Below are 16,146 nucleotides of genomic sequence, written 5' to 3'. Positions count from 1 at the left end.
ATTGGTGTCATATTTTTGTTGTTAGCAGTGTTTGAGCTCTAAACCACTGTCTTCTGGCTACTAAACATCAAGGAAAAAAACCATACCTTCTGCACAATGGTTGTGGCCAGCTCTTCTATGAGGTCCTCCTTGTGCTCCTGCAAGTAACAAGCTTCATTCTGCTTGTCCTGCATGAAAAGGGATATCTGTATTTGCTAGAATCACATAAAAACAGCCTTCCCACAGAAAATGTATAGATTGGGAAATGGGTAATATGCCCAATTGGAACTGTGGGAAGAAATTACAGGCACTTAAAGTGCACGTCAACTTCTGAAATGCAATGTGCATCTTTGATACCAGTTCATAAAAACCATGCCCAACTCTTTAGATATATCATGAGATAGTCACTACTTCATCATGTTTTCATCTACTTGGTTTGTACCACTACCCAAATTAAAAGAAACATGATTGTTCTAGTTAAATTAATAGGTTTTTTTTTTGGTTGAAAGTGTTACCAGGCTGTCACTGTAGGTCTCTGCCTTAGAAATAGCTTCTTCCACTGCTTCCTCTGCAACACGTAAGGCCACAGCAAGGGTATCCATCATGCTGTGTCCTAGATGAAGAATAAGATAAAACCACCATGTTCTCCATATACACATGGGCATTTTGCATAATGAGCTTCAAAATTTAGACTCATATTCTGGACACAAATTCAAATCTTAAATTGTTCATGAAAAAGTTATTTCCTCAGTCCATAAATATGCACAGTAAAATAAAAAACTTAAGACAGAGCAATTTGCTGCAATCTCTAAGTTTCCACTAAAAATTTAAATCTTAGATACCATAAAACATGGTATTTTTTACGTTACTTATTTTAAACTGTAACAAAATAGTTTGGAGGAAATAATTGAAAGAAAATTTGTGACGTTCCTATAAGCAGGAACAACAAAATTTAAGAGAATGAAAAAAAAAGAGCATAGGAAAGGAAATGGGACACAAGTAACAAAAACTGAACATTAAGAAAGTCACACTATAATTGGCAGATAATTGGTGCAATGCTGAAGCAAGATGTCCCAGAATGGTACACAAAAGACTTCTTGCTGAGTGGTTCACTCAAAATAATTGCTGGATCTCTGGACAAGACTTACCAGCACACTAAGCTACTTGTCCAGTAATTCAAAGTGTAAGGAATGCTTTTTAATCAAACAAGATTTTAGCAGCATACCTTCTGTCTGTTGGTAGAAGGTAGAGTCACTGCCACAAATGCTTCCTTCATTCTCAAGGCTTCCTTCATACAAACTTCCTTCTGCTAAAAAGAAAGACAGAATCATGTGTTTGTGTGAGAAGAACATCAGCAACAGAGGCATTATTAGATTAGAATATTCACTCAAGATATGGTGGCAGTGCACACAATGAAGGATAACTGGAAAATTCCTCCTAGCTGTTGCTGTTGGATAAATCATGACTGCAGCAGTTTTTCTACAAAACATGACTGCTTTTATATCAAAGACTTCTCATTCATTTTGAATAGGAAAAAAAAATATTACTACAGTAAAAAAGAGATGAAGAAGCTACTAGGCATAAAACTTACATGACAGAAGTTAAGTACACAGAATTTGACTTTACTATGACATTTGGGGTAGAAATAGATTCAGTTTTTTAAAGGGCAATGCTGTATAAACAAAGCAAAACCCAGACACCTGTACTAGTATTTATCTTCAAAAGGAACAAAAGGTTTACCTAACAGTCCCAGGGATAGCAGAAGAAAGTTAACAATGACATTTAGACTCAAAGGCCTTCCTTAGAAAGGTCTCACCAAGAGTGCACATGCTACTGCAACTCATCATTGCATCATTCACACTTCCATTCAAGTACCCATTCACTGAGACTGTGGTTAAAAAAAGACAACACACAATATAAAAGTTCAGAAGCATCCCTGGCCACCGTTTTTACTTCCACTGTCCCACTTCTGTATGTATTTGGTCTCAGTTGTTAAGGAATCTTCACATTAAATATGAAATTGATACCCAAAAAGGAAAAACACTAATAAATCACAATTTAGTAAATAGGTTGCTTCTCCCTAGAACCTTTTATGTCAATTTTCATAATAAAAACCTAAAATTTCCTCTCAGAACTAGAAAGCCTACTTACCATCCTATATATTTTCAGAAAAAGACAAAGTACTGTAGACTGTAGTCTCCATACAAAATTTGAAAGAATGATAGGAGTAAATTATCTGGTCCAATGAATCCAGTGAAATGTCAAATATTCAGCTACTTGTTTTCTAAGTAATTTGCTGAAGCTACCAGTGTGATACCAAGCTCCACTTCTTCAAACACATTTTCTGACTGCAATCACTCTTCTTATGGGGTGGGGAATTAGAACAGGATAGTTAGGGGTGAACTGTGTCTTTGCTTAAAAGGTTGATGCCAATACTTTATCAGTATCTTTTACCTATTTACAAACATCGATACAAAAATAAAATGTGGCCAGTTTCAGACCCTTATGCATGCAAAAGTCTAAGTAAGGAAATGTCGGTTTTGGTCAACTTGGATACTGAATGTATCTCATGTTAATCAAGTTTTCCTTCAAACACCACAGAAATATGCCAATGGTCAAAGGTTGAATGCAAAATTATTTTCTCATTCTTTGACTGCTCAGAACTGTGATAAATTTGGGGACACAAGCTAGAATACAAACTGCAATTTACTTTATAGACACTTCTTTTGAATCAGTGACATATTTAAGATTAAACATAGTTTGAATTTTTAAACAGCTCTCTAGACACTTCATCCTTTTCTCTCTCCACTGAGGTATTTCTTTTGCAAACAAGAAAATTGCATTAAAAAAACTTTCTTGAAATAATCTCAGAATTTCCATTGTCTCAGCTTCTGTGTTAAAATAGATAAGAATAAATATTATAAGAAGTCAACACAGCTGTTCTTACCTATTGCATCAGGGCAAAGTCCGCTCTCCAGTCTATGCTTCTTGTACAAGTTCTTCAGGACCTTGGCACTTCCAAAACACTTAAAGCGGCTTTTGACATTATTATAGTACCAATCCAGAGACTGGGTCCTTAGAAGCCTAAAACAGAAAAATACACTACATATTTGGAATGATTCTACAACAAATAAATGTGGGAAAAAAAATCTTTTAGGCCTCAGGTAACAAACCTATTAATTTCTGAATACTTATAGTTTGTACTTTACAAGTGCCTGGTACACTAAGGAAAGAAAAAACCCAACAGGTTAAGCCATAAGTAAATATCTTCTTCACGTTGCTCAAGTGTTTATTTGGTTTTGGCACTATCAGATGAGGTGGTCTCCCTTTCAACGTTATAATGCTCATGCTGCAGCCTCTTAAAAAATACAAACAAGCATCTGAACAGCACAGGACTTAAAATTAGCCTTCATTTACACAGATTTACAGATACAATGAGATACTTGTAATACTTTTAAGAACAAGCCCATCGATGTGCCACAAAAACCCTCCATTTACATAAAAATACATCACTGCTTTTATCTGGGGAAAACGATAGAGTAGACAAAGCTTAATAGAGAACCTCAAAGCAGAATGAGTCCCAGTTTGCTTTCTCACTTTCCACAGGAAGCATCACTGACAACAGTAATTCATCTTAACAGACTTGTCCCCAGAGCTCAGGTACTTTATAAAGCTATGAAATACGGGAAAGCTCTGTATTCTTTCCAGTGTGGCATGTGGCAACTTGCTTCACCTGTTCCTTCAGCAGTGCATGAAGAAAACCTGTGCCACATTCCCAGGCAAAAACAACCTCAGAGTAACCCACCACAGACCTGGACATTTCCTACTGAGGATGTCACTGGTGGGGGGAGGGGGGTGCGAGATCCTAGGGGTCCACCTATAAATTAAAGCTGATTTTTTCTTAACAGCAGATTTAGGAGAACAAAAGGCTAATGTCAGTGCCCACTGTCAATATATGAGCCCCTAAAGAAATGATGTCACCACCAGGAGGGCCAGACTCTCAGCATTTCCAGGCATCAACATATTTAAATGATTTAGCACCATTGAAAAACAAAATGAAATTACAGTCTCACTGTTGCCTTTAAATTTTCCTTCAGGAACTCTGGACTTCTCTTTGTAAAGGGCAAGGCAAGTGACAATGCAAAATGCACAATTTTTGTTTTGTTTTCTCACCTACTGACAGACTAGAAATGTAGTTCTTACTCAGCACCAAACCTCAGGAGATACTCAGTAACAAACATGTTGAGCCTGGGGGTTCAACTACCTGTTTCCAGTCTGAATTCAGACTTTTTAAGTTCCAGTATACTGATAAAAGGGAACATTCACTTCATGAAAAGCAGAAAATCATGATAGAGTACTTGTCTGTCATCACTGGAAAGTGCTTAGTAGCAAACACCAGCAGTGGGAAATTAAAAGTAAAAATCAATGAAGCCTATCGTATTCAAACTGTGAACCCTTAAAGTTACATTAACTGCTCTACAGAAGAAAACAGAAGAAAAAGCTTATCATGGAACAGAAGTCTATTTTTTCGGCATTCTGTCTCAGCAAGTAGATGCAGGAGAGATGTTTACAGACAATGTAAGAATATTAGCCCTTTAATATCTATTTGCACAGTAATATCCCAAGCCTAACTATGGTTCCCAGGAGCCCAGGAGGCTGATTAGTGCCAATATTCACCATTCTACAAATATCACTAGCATGTGACAAGGGCAAAAATCCTTTTTTGTTTTTTGTTTTTTTTTTTTAAACATCCTTCCATGTGGTGCACAGATGACTCTGATGAAACCCAAGTGTCCAGAGCACAAACAATGGGAAGGATGCCTTGGTCTGTCTGTGAAGTACAGGGTTTCTGAATTCCCATAATGTTGCCACCAAGAGATCTGCTATGATGCCTGTGCAAGACCTGATCCTCTGGCCAGACGTTCACTGCTGGCACAGTGATGAATCTGAATGGAGGAGAATTTCTCTCCCAAACTTGCAATTCTTTGTCATTTTAAGAGCCTGTGTTCTTTGTGGGCAGGAAACACTTGCTCTCATGTAAATTGCATTACATCAATTTTTTGCATCAGAATATTAAGTCTTCTGCTTGCTGAATTTCATCCACTTTTGTCCATTGAGTTTCTACAGAATCTGACAGGGTAGGATTTCAGTCAATAGCACAGAGTCACAATCACTATGAAGGATAAAACTGCATGGCTGGGCTGGAACTGGCTTAGCAGGAGGTGTTGACCAAAAAGGATGCTCTCCTGCCCAGTATATTCAGTGTTCTCCAAGCTGTTCACAAGAAAGTGTTGCAGAACCATCACCACTAGAGGACTCACAGCACTGGGAGTCCTTAAATACATTGTTCTAGGGCTTTGAAAATCCTTACTAACTACCTCAGCTGTACTAGCTCAAAATGCTAAACTTGTCATCTTGGAAGCCAAGTAAACCCAGTTCTTAATATTCAGACAGAGTTACAAGGTAAAAAAAAAAAGAGTCACCTATCTTTGAATTCTCTGTGTGAGTTAAGATAGCCAGTTATGAATGCTGACCTGGCAGCTTGGGGAAACAAAAGATGTGATTCATTGCAAGCTTGCTTCCTCATATTTTTCCCTGTGTCACCATGCTTTAGCAGAAAGCTAACAGCACTGGTTTCTTGATGAGGTGAGAATGCTTTGCAACTAAAACTGGTTTTTTATTTGTAATGATAACATTTTCTGTATGTGAATTTCAGCAGAGTTAAAAGGATAGAGATTATACATCTCAAAGCAACTGTGAAAGGAGATGCTTGCCCCTTTGTACTAGTTAATCTGGTGTAAACAGAAGGATTTTTTTTTAATTTTTTTTTTTTTTTTTTTAGGTTTCCTCGTTGCTGCAGGATTAACACTTTGTGAGTAATCTAATCATCTCCTGCTTCCCTCCTATGAGCTGGAGAGCTACCAACGCTTCAAATCTATGCCTAGGTCCTGAACATGTTTTATAACAGATTACAATGCTTTCTCTAAAGCTTTTCAGCCTCTTAACTTTCAAGTAAGTCACAATGTCCCTGCTGATTCCTCCTACGGAGAAAGGATTTGGAGAAGAGAGAACTTCTTTTATAGATACTAAAATAAAGGACTCACTCAAAAGAGAAATAAGAGCATTTTCACCTCATTTCAAAATCCTTTAATCCTTTTCTGCAAAAGCAGTCCGTGAGTCCAGAATAATGAACGACTTTGACAGTACTAACATTAAATTGTTGGAATGAAACACTTCCCTTATTAGCTTTAACAGAAAGCGTGCAAGTTCTCCCTGTGAAATTAAAGTTCACATTTAAAGGATATTATTTGTCTGCATTTTAAAGAAGCAGGACTGGTTGACAAGCCATTTCTTGCTCTTTCTGTGCAACAGAGAGTGTTATGTCTTTACTGATAAATAGCTTTAAACACATTATTTATGTTATATAATATTGCCATGGATTTGAGTTGCATTTTGATGTGATTTTGGCAGAGACTAATATTGTGATTTTAAAATTCTGTCTCGCTAGAAAGTGTGAAAGCCAGGAAGATGCTTTTGATTTAACATTAAAACTTGAATTATAAAGCCCTAGTCCTTTTTTTAGTGCCACAATGTGTTTGTCGTAATCAAGCAGCACCATGAGAAGGAATAAGCCAATTAAAACCTTTACAATTTGTTCTCAGTACACTTCTCATCCAAAGCACCCAAATGGTAAAGTTCCAGCATTTCCTTCAGGAAAAAAAAGTACACCAGTGGTGTTGGGAAGTGGGGACATGAACCACCTCCCTCATTATTACTGATGACCAGAAGACAATCACATGAAAGACATCACTCACACATCACTCAAAACAGGAGATTCTTTAGTGACTGATTTAACACTTTAATTCTTTTTTCTTCTAAAAAGTTGAGAGGTTTTACTTGGTCTAAAAGCAATATGAAGCTTCTGCAAGAACTTTTCTCAAAAAGGTAGTACCAATCTAATATGTATGACCTTAATCTCTATTCACAATACAAGCTGAACTGTGAAGAAATGTTTTATAAGAACATTTTTCTGTTTTTTCATTTTTCCACGAATTTTTTGAGAAGTATCTCCCCACAAGATGAACTAGTCACTTACTGAGCTGCAGTCTAGTTTCTCTAAGTCAGGAGGTGCTTCCAGAAATCTTAAAAATGCTTACATCATTTGTCAGGGTAAACACATAATCACTTGATTTTCCTTGCAACTGACTTTCACTGGATAATGAAGATTCTTTTTTTAGCTTTTTGTACCTGTCTTAAGGTATCTTCCATAGTTTTGTGCTGACACTCAGGCCAGTAAACTATTTTAGTCTCTCAAATGCCATCCTGTGCTTCTCCTGCTGTGCCCATGACCCATTACCCAGCCTCAGGTCACTCAAGATCTGCATTCAGCAAGTGATTAGTTTCACTTAGGAATGGAGCGGCTTTACAATTCTTGGACCTTTTTACTTTTGCGGATGTGACAATTTTTTTAAATTAAGAAAATTTAAAAGGCCAATCAAGCCCATCTCTGAAATACAGAACTATGCACAGGTCAAAACTGCTGCTCTGTGGGGAGGCTCCAAAGCACAACACAACCACATCAAACTTGAGAAATATTAGAAATGCAAATTGCCAGTGGAAAAGCAACATCAATGTTTAGTTTTCACTCTTGGAAAGCATTCCCTGAGCTCATTGAACTGCCTGGAGGTTGAGCCAGGAGTGAAGTGATGGAGGGGGTGGGAGCCAGGAGAAGACTGACTACTGAGCTCTGTCAGAGCTGGGAGATGGTGAACATGACTCCCCCAGAGCAGACCTTCTTGGCCAGATGCTGGGCTGGGGACAGAGCCATGCTGCACTTCCACATTCCTGCCCATAACCCTGATGTTCCCCCACAGAGAGGTGACTGCTGCTGTGGGACTGACATCCTGGAAGCCTTGGTCCCTCCTGGGGAGCTGCACATCCATCTCCCTCTGGCTGCATTAGTGCCATGTTATGCATCAGCGGTTGGGAAACTCCAGCTAATACAGAACTAAGCCGTGACAGGCACGCTGCCCCCCACGGGCTCTCTCCCCGTACAGACTCACACACAATATGAAGCTCAAGGCCTTTGTTTCCGTTTCCCAGCACAAAGTGGCCTCAGCCTGGTGCCCAAAGAAACAATTAAGATTTAACCTGTCACTTCTTATTTACTAGTTTTGGAGTAAAATTGCTTCAAACTCAATACCCTGAACTATTGTTTCTCTGCCAATAGCAATATTTGCTTTTTCCTTTGGGCTGACGCCTTAGAGCTTGTAACATACTGCTTGTTATAAATTGTTGAATTAAAGGTTTTCAGCTCCTTTAAGTTTCAGTGAAATCAAACCTACTTCCAGGTTCACCTTCATTCCCCTCAGGATGAATCATTATAACACAAAACCACTACGCACATGAATATCCTACCAATGTTCAGTTCTCTAAAAATCAGGCTTAAGAAACCATACATATTGAGAAAGTTCAGCACCCTGAAGCCCCTGAACAGGAACTTCGGTCAAGCTCACGTAATTTCAAGAAGGCACTTCTCTGATTGTTTTGCATCTATTCCCTGCTTATAAAAGGTTATTCACACAAGAAAAACAGCTTCTAACCATTTATTCCAGCAGACCATTGTTAACTCTTTATGACACTTCCTTCCCAAGCCATAAACTGATCCAATTTATTTTCTTCTTGATGACATTCTTCAGGTAACCTATCTCTCAAGAAGTGCTGTGCCAGAAAATTTCTTCCTCCAATTATCCACAGCAGAGGGCTGCACGCAGATTACACTGTGGCAGGTCAAACCACAGCACACTGAGCCACGCAGGTGTGTCACAGGAAAGGCCACAGCAGGGCACGATGAATTCACCGCTCTGCAGTCAGCAAAATCCAAGTGAGAGCAGAGGAGAGACTCTTAAATCAAAGCATCTACCCCAGAAAGAAAACTGTCTACCCCACTGAAAACACCGTCTGTCTTTCCCACAAGTGGAGCAAAACATCTGTCCATGTCTCTCACAGTGAAATCATGACATTCCTGTGCAGCAGATGTGAACCTGGCCCAGTAACTGCACTGCAGGCTACAGTGGGTTATTTATTCAGAGAGCTCAACCAACAGAATGGTACCACATAGGGCATTTCCTAAAAAAACACATCCTCCTAACCATTGTCTGAGAATTTCACTGCTCCAGTTTGGATTTTTAAATTTCAACATTGAGCAACACACAAGAAATAACAAATTAAGGTTAGCAGAGAGGAAAGAAATATTTATTTACAAAAGACAGCAGTATGTGCAACCCTCAGATTTGGTTACGGTCTCCTTTAGTTTGAAATCACCAGGCAAGAAATTGGATGAGGGAGACAGAGTAGGTTTTACACAGAAAACCTACATATGCTTTGTGAATGGAAGAAAGAAAAACTTGTTACAAGTTCACCTAATGCTGGTTATTGATGGAAGTATTACAACCTCTACCACCCTGGCCCTTTAAACCAAGTCTCAGTGCCTTTCCAAAGGGACATGACAAGGACTGCTCACAACAGCATGTGCCAAAGTGCAGGAATCACTTCCTGTGTTATGGAGCAGGCCACAGGAAGGGATTGCTGTCATAAAAATCAGATAATGAGTCACACTAGCTCAAACAAAAGGCTCACCTAGCCTTGTACTCCATGTCTGGCCATTGGAAATGACATGGAAGAGATGACAGGAAAGCTCCAAGTAAGCAGAGACTCTGCCTTCAGCATACTCAGCACTGGCCAGTTCAGGATTCTGTGCTTGGCATTACAACAAACCAGCCTCAAAAGACACATATGGATGGACTTATATTCCATAAATTTGGCTATACTTCATTTGAATCGAGGCATATTTCTGGCCCACTCAAATCTCTCTGACAATCAGAGTCTGCATCTAGTTGCCATACAGGGATGCTTCGCCTTTCTTCACTTGAACATCTGCCTCCTGACTCTCTGGATGCCCCATACATGCTCTGACATGAGAGGCTGCAGCAAAAATGTGTAACACCAGCATGCAAAACTGGGAAAAAAGCTTTAGTGAAAATACAGGCATTGTAGAACAGCTGAGGAAAACCAGCAAGTAATGTGCTGGTTTCACAATGAGTTAAAGTTTGTGTAAAAAACACATTTTCCTCTACTGGGTAACATTTCAAAATTCATTAAAAAAAGGACAAATATCTTAAATATGTGATATGCAAAATCCACTAAAAACCATTTTTCCATTCACAGACGTTTCTCTGTACCATAGGTTTTTGACTCATATGCCCAGTGGTAGATTGATCTAATCTAGTCTATGTTAAAATAAACCATGAGATTGCTGATCCTTAAACATATCATTCAATTATTGGACAGTAATCAGTATGTAAAAATCAGAAGCAAAGCATGTTCCTCTAATAGCCCTTTTGAATAGTAGAATGGAGAAGATAAAGTGCCCCTCTTCTAAGAAAATCACAGACTTAGCCCATGTTTTATTAAATAAAAGAAAAAAAGGGAAAGCTTGATTGATATTTGTAATCTTTGTGCTAGTCTTTCCTCCAGCAGGAAAACAGACACAAGAGTAGAACCTGTTAGCATTTTACTGACCTATTTTGCCCTATATTTTCCCTGTGAGGCTATAGGTCAGGATTCCCTGGCTCACAAATAAATGTGTATTTGACATACTAACATGACCTGCTGCTCACAGAAAGCGTGTTTTGTTTTAGGGCAACCTAAATGAAATACAGATTTTGCAGCAGTTATTAAATTCAACTTTTAAAAATAAGAGTGCTTTCAAACCCAGTGCTTCACTGTAATTTAGCTGACTACAAACTCTAGGGGTGACAACATGATTGTGGAGAGTTAACATCAGTTACAGCAGTGACCTAAGAAGGGGCAGGACCTCTCTTCAGGCATCAACCAGCAGTAAAAGATGTAAGAGGCCACATCCAATACAGCTCCTGATATTACCTCAGCACGAGCTAATAAAATTTTGCCATAACAACATGCCTATAAGGATGTTTGCCATGTCTTGCAGTCATTAGTGAATGTTCTTGCTCTGTTTTTGCCTCGTAAAGTGAGCCCCAGCTAACTGCTATTTATTTATTCAGAGCTGACTTGTGAACTGTAAAGTTCAAAAGGCTGCATTGCAGGGGAGCTTGCAGAGAGCTTGCAGTACAAGTTACTGCTGCTTTCCAGCCACTCTGGCAGAGCCCTAGGCCATAAAAGAAATGGGATCACGTTGGTGTTCCCCTTGTCCCCAAACATTAAGAGTTATACCTCAATCACTCCCAGCAGATATGCAGGCAGCCTGTTCTCAATGATTGCTGACGCTGCAGAGCTCCCTAGCCATCCACCAATGTTTTCCTATCCCAATGTTGAAAGATTTTCTTAACATTTAAGCTAAACCTTCCTTGTTTCTATTTAAACAAGACAGTTTAAGATGTTTGCTCTTTTCCTTTTGCCTTTTTTTTTAAAAAAGAAAAAAAAAAAGGCTAACAAATCCTGTTTCATCCCAGATCATGTTTTCTAGTCATCTAATCATTCCCACTGTTTCTTCCTCTGGGATGAGTAAGAAAATACCCAAGTGGGCTGTATGGTTCTTTAAACACAGACCCAGAATGGATAATCTGAAGCCATATCAGCACTCTTTGATGAACACCAAATGTAATTGTGGGGCTGTGACTCTGCACAGCACAGTCCCAGGGGATGACATCCCACACTGAGAGCACCACATATGCCACACTGATGCTGGATCTGGGATACGCAATCCCCGAGTCACACATCCCTCAAAGCCTTGCTGAGACCTGTGCCCCAGGAACTGCCAACTCTTTAGAAAGGAAGAACTAGTCAAACTAAGTGAAGGCTATCTTCAATCCAGCTTTTCTCTAAACTGGTAATTACATGGATGACACTTCCATAAATGAGGTTTAAAGTGTCTCTCTCTGGCCTTCAGCTGTTACACCTTGTGTTTTAGCAAATAATTCTGTCACATAAGAAAACCATGAAGCCTGTCCTTCGCAAGAAGCCTTTCTGGTCATATCCGTAACACTACCAACTCCACCTGCACAAAACAGAACTGCCCAGTTCTCTTCGTTTGACTCTTGCTTTCATTTCTGGTTTGGTGTGTAATAATCCTCAGATGTTACTGCGGCCACTGTAGATCATTCAGTGGCCAAAACTGGTCTGTAGTCCTCATCACCACAGGTGTAAATGGGAAGAGAGAACTTTCCCTCTTCTTTTCTCAGCCCTTCTACATGTTTCATTCAATGCCTGGAAATTTCTTCCTCATCACATTGCCAAGTATTTCCCTCTTAAGCCTTTCATTAAAACATGGATCTTTACACAGCTCATTAATACTACCTGTCAACCCAGATGAAAATTAGGAAACCACTGGATACTTGAAACTAAATGGAAACAAGTTCAAATCCCTCAAACAAGTCCAGTAAAAGCTGGAACACTCAGATACTACACAAATGAAACATTCCACATATTTGCTTCAAAGCGCTTTTTTCAGGATACATTCCTGACATTTCTATATGATCCATGGAATTTATTTCATGACACAAAAATCCTAAAAATAAAAAATATTACATCTGAGACAAATCTTCCCCCTTAATTAATTTCACCCAGATGTTTCATTTCATATAAAATTTTTGTTTTGTTTCTTTTTTTTTCCATCTTAATTTGCAATAAAATACATTTTCAATATCGGAGTATTTTTCAAAAGAAAGGAATTTTATATCCTGGCCATCTGGTACCAGATACTTTTCTAGGCAAACCATAAGAATTCATCAATACTGCATTATTCGTAAATTTATGACACTCCCAGGCACACAACATGCTAAAGCAAAATGCAAATAAACATGAATCAAAACAAGTTATTACAGCTACACTGAACACACATATATTGGCTGTCCCTGTCATATTTGTTTCTACTTGCTACAATGGATCGGTCTAATTTTTATTTCAGATTTCTGAAAGAAAACACACAAAAAGAACAAAAATCCACACTGACAGTACCTCAAAATGAACGCATCCTGCTGCTTTTCTTAAGAAACAACAACAGATACTCATAAATTCTCAATTGGAGAGACATTCGTTTCCTGCTGTGCTATTACAACAGATTTATCCTTTGCACCTACCCACTGAAGTGAAGGAAAATTCATATGGAAACCTTATGTAAATAAACTTCTGAATGCAGAGAACAACATCAAAACACCCTCAGGAACATTTGCTCATTGAACTTTACATTCATGTTACTGAAATAAAAGTTATTTATAGTCAAAATACAACTGAATATAGATGGACACGAATAAATGCACCATTCACCCACATGAGAAATGTTTTTCATAACCACAGCAGATACCAAGTGAAACTACAGAGCATAAAGGCAGTTTGATTAGTTACTCAAATTACCTAAGTGAAGGCTTTTCTTTCTGTAAACTTCATTTCTAATCCAGATTCTTGAAAAACAGCTGAAGAACAACAAATGTAAGGTCGATGAAGCATAAAAATTTTCACAAAAGAGATACAAACTCTGCTCCATCAGAAAAAAATACCAGAGGATAAACCATGCAAATTAATTCTGTAATCCTGATTAGAAAAATACGCAGGGATTTTAATATAGAGCTCAAGAACACCAAAAAGACAACAATCCTCTGCTTGAAGGTCTGTTTTTTCCTTATATTTGGAGAAAGCTGTGAACAAACAGCTGTGAAATGCCAGCAAAGATGAGAAGATTCACCACCACGCAAAATCAAAGAGAAAGCTGGGCTCATTGCAAGATTATTTAGGATAGAAAGAAGGAAAAAAAAGGGAAAAATAATTTTAAAATACTTTGCTGGGGAGCAAAGAGATGCAATTTCAGTTCCTATCTTTTGTACTGGTTTCCTCACCCCACAAGCCCAACTTCTGCTGGAGTAGGCTGCTCTGCTTTTTTCCAGGAGCTGTGTACACACACCCCTTTGTGAGATGACATACTTGTTGCTTTGCAGCTCCACAAGCCACAGAATAGCTTAAGCAACACAGTGGAGGCATTGCTGTGTTATCCAGCAGGAGCATGACACCTCCAAATCCTCCCATGCAGGACCCTAGCTGAGAGGTGTAAGGAAAGCGTTTCCTTGCTATCCACCCACCCGTTGTAGGAGGAAGAATTAGATGGTGTTGCACTCAGTGGAGAGCAAACTACCCAGGCAAGGTTCAGGTGCTTATCCAGCAGGTCAAGCAAGGACATTTCCTTGAATCACAGTGAAAAATGGACTAGAATAGCTGGCCAGCCCCAGGAGGTGGGCTCAGTCAGTTGCTGGACCTCAGCAGCTCTTCCCACATGGACCAAGGGCAACCCATCAGAAAGGATCTGATGCTGTGCAAGGGTACTCCATTGCTGTGTGCACACGAGCATCCCGAGCATCCTGTATGTGCCCCCTAGGTTACATCCCACTCCATTTCTGTTTTTCTATCTGTTGTGCTACTTATACATGGAGCTCACTGATTAAGCTTTTAAAACATACAGGGCATGACTGCTGTTTTTTTTTTTTTATTTTCTAATAATTTGTTTTCTAAACCTACTCCATAGTCAACTGCATTTAAAATGGTAAGGTTTTCCGGGTTGCACAGAAAATATTTTTAGTTAGAAGCTTTATTGTGCAAGCTGTCTAGCAGTCTGACAAAAGCTAAATTCCAGCTTATGGCTGAAAACTGTAGGAAAAATTCCAAAGCCTTTATAAATTATACAAATGAGACTTTAATCCCAGCTGGCCTCACTAACAGGGGCTCTGCATCTGGACACACATACAAATGTACTTTTCATATGGATTTTCTGTTATTTGAATAATGAAAAATATATAAAAAAACCCCAAACCAACCCCAAATCTCTGTTTTTATAAACGCTTCTATCAGAGTAATAAATAACCAAGCACAGATTAGCCAGACTGTCAGAGAAACACAGCTGTTTCTGAAAACTGTTCCTGCTTCTGGGTAAAACTGATCAGCTGTCCAGAGGATTCACTTCCCTAACAGCAGAAATATTCAAAGCCATGCAATCATCCAGCCCTCTCCACAGCAACCTTATTCTCATCTGCACAAGGCAGGGGGTATCCTCATAGGGCCACCCAGTTGTGGTAAGATGCATGTGTGCATGATATCAGCAAGTTTGATCAACCAAGAAAAATGGGAGGAACTAGATGAATGAGTGGATGAACAGAAGGGATGGAAAAAAGAGGAGCTGCAAAGCTACCCTGGTCATGCACCAGGTGTTGATGCAGTGTGCCTTTGAGGCCCTTGGTGCCCACGTTCAGCCGCTGGCAGTGAATGGAGCGCTAACATCAAAGCCCTCCTCGGCTACATCCACAAGGCTCAGCTGAGAAGAGCCCCTGCTTCACTCACAGAAGAAATACACACTGAGAATTTCTGAGTTCTCATCAAACTGCAATTAAAACCTGGTAGATGAAAGATTTTTGTTACTTGGCCTAGATGTCTCTCCTTGCTTTAACTGCAAAAGGTATCAGTACCACAGCTCTTCATGTTTGATTAAGGTAAACCCACAGAGGTCATTTTGAAGAATAAGGAAATCAAGTTCTTTGTAATATTTTTCCAAACATCTTGCTTAAGCCCATAATGAATAAAGGGATTCAGTGCAGAAGTGCTGCATAGAGACACTCATGTAGTTTCACCTGGTGGTGACAGAAGAGGTCCCACTGCAATAGCAGGAGGTATCTTGGGCATCCCTTCCGTGTATGGTGACCACAGAGAATGATGGGGCCAACAGAAGCCATTTGTCATTTCTGAGATATCATTTACTCTCACCTCTCTTCAAAGGAGACAGAATTTAAGCCAATTCTCAAACAGAACTCCTCTCACAGAGAAGAGAAACTTGACAGCACTATTTTGGGGAAGCAATTCTAACTACTAGGATCACCCACTGAGCAGGTTGATTGTAGTCTGAATTACCAGCTGCTAATATGGCTCATGATACAGGCTGCCAAATGGCTGCTGAGCCCCAGTGGGTTGGAGACAGAGGGGGGTGGATGTCTGTCTATCCTCTACAGCTAAGGTAGATGCCTTAAAAACATGAAAATCTTCCTTCTCTCTGCACATATGCAGTACTTTTGTGAGTTACCATGGGTAACTCATGCTGTTCCTGCCCCTTTCTCTTGTCATTCTTTTTTCCTCATTCTTCTTCCTTTCTTTAGG

General features: G+C 39.3%; 1 protein-coding gene across 1 annotated transcript in view; it reads right to left on the bottom strand.

Annotated features, from left to right (window-relative positions):
- The window catches only part of MYRIP (myosin VIIA and Rab interacting protein), a 207,506-nt gene that overhangs the window by 50,620 nt on the left and 140,740 nt on the right, over positions 1–16,146 (bottom strand). Inside the window, exons 4-7 of the mRNA XM_058831882.1 lie at positions 2,927–3,063; positions 1,205–1,288; positions 495–592; positions 87–167 (exon numbers count right to left, since the gene is read on the bottom strand). Of these exons, the coding sequence (XP_058687865.1) occupies positions 87–167; positions 495–592; positions 1,205–1,288; positions 2,927–3,063 (400 nt within the window). The remainder of the gene's footprint in view (positions 1–86; positions 168–494; positions 593–1,204; positions 1,289–2,926; positions 3,064–16,146) is intronic.

The sequence above is a fragment of the Poecile atricapillus genome, chromosome 2, assembly GCF_030490865.1.
Source record: "Poecile atricapillus isolate bPoeAtr1 chromosome 2, bPoeAtr1.hap1, whole genome shotgun sequence".
NCBI lineage: Eukaryota > Metazoa > Chordata > Aves > Passeriformes > Paridae > Poecile > Poecile atricapillus.
Note: the sequence above shows the minus strand (reverse complement) of the source record. Positions and strands in the feature narration are given on the sequence as shown.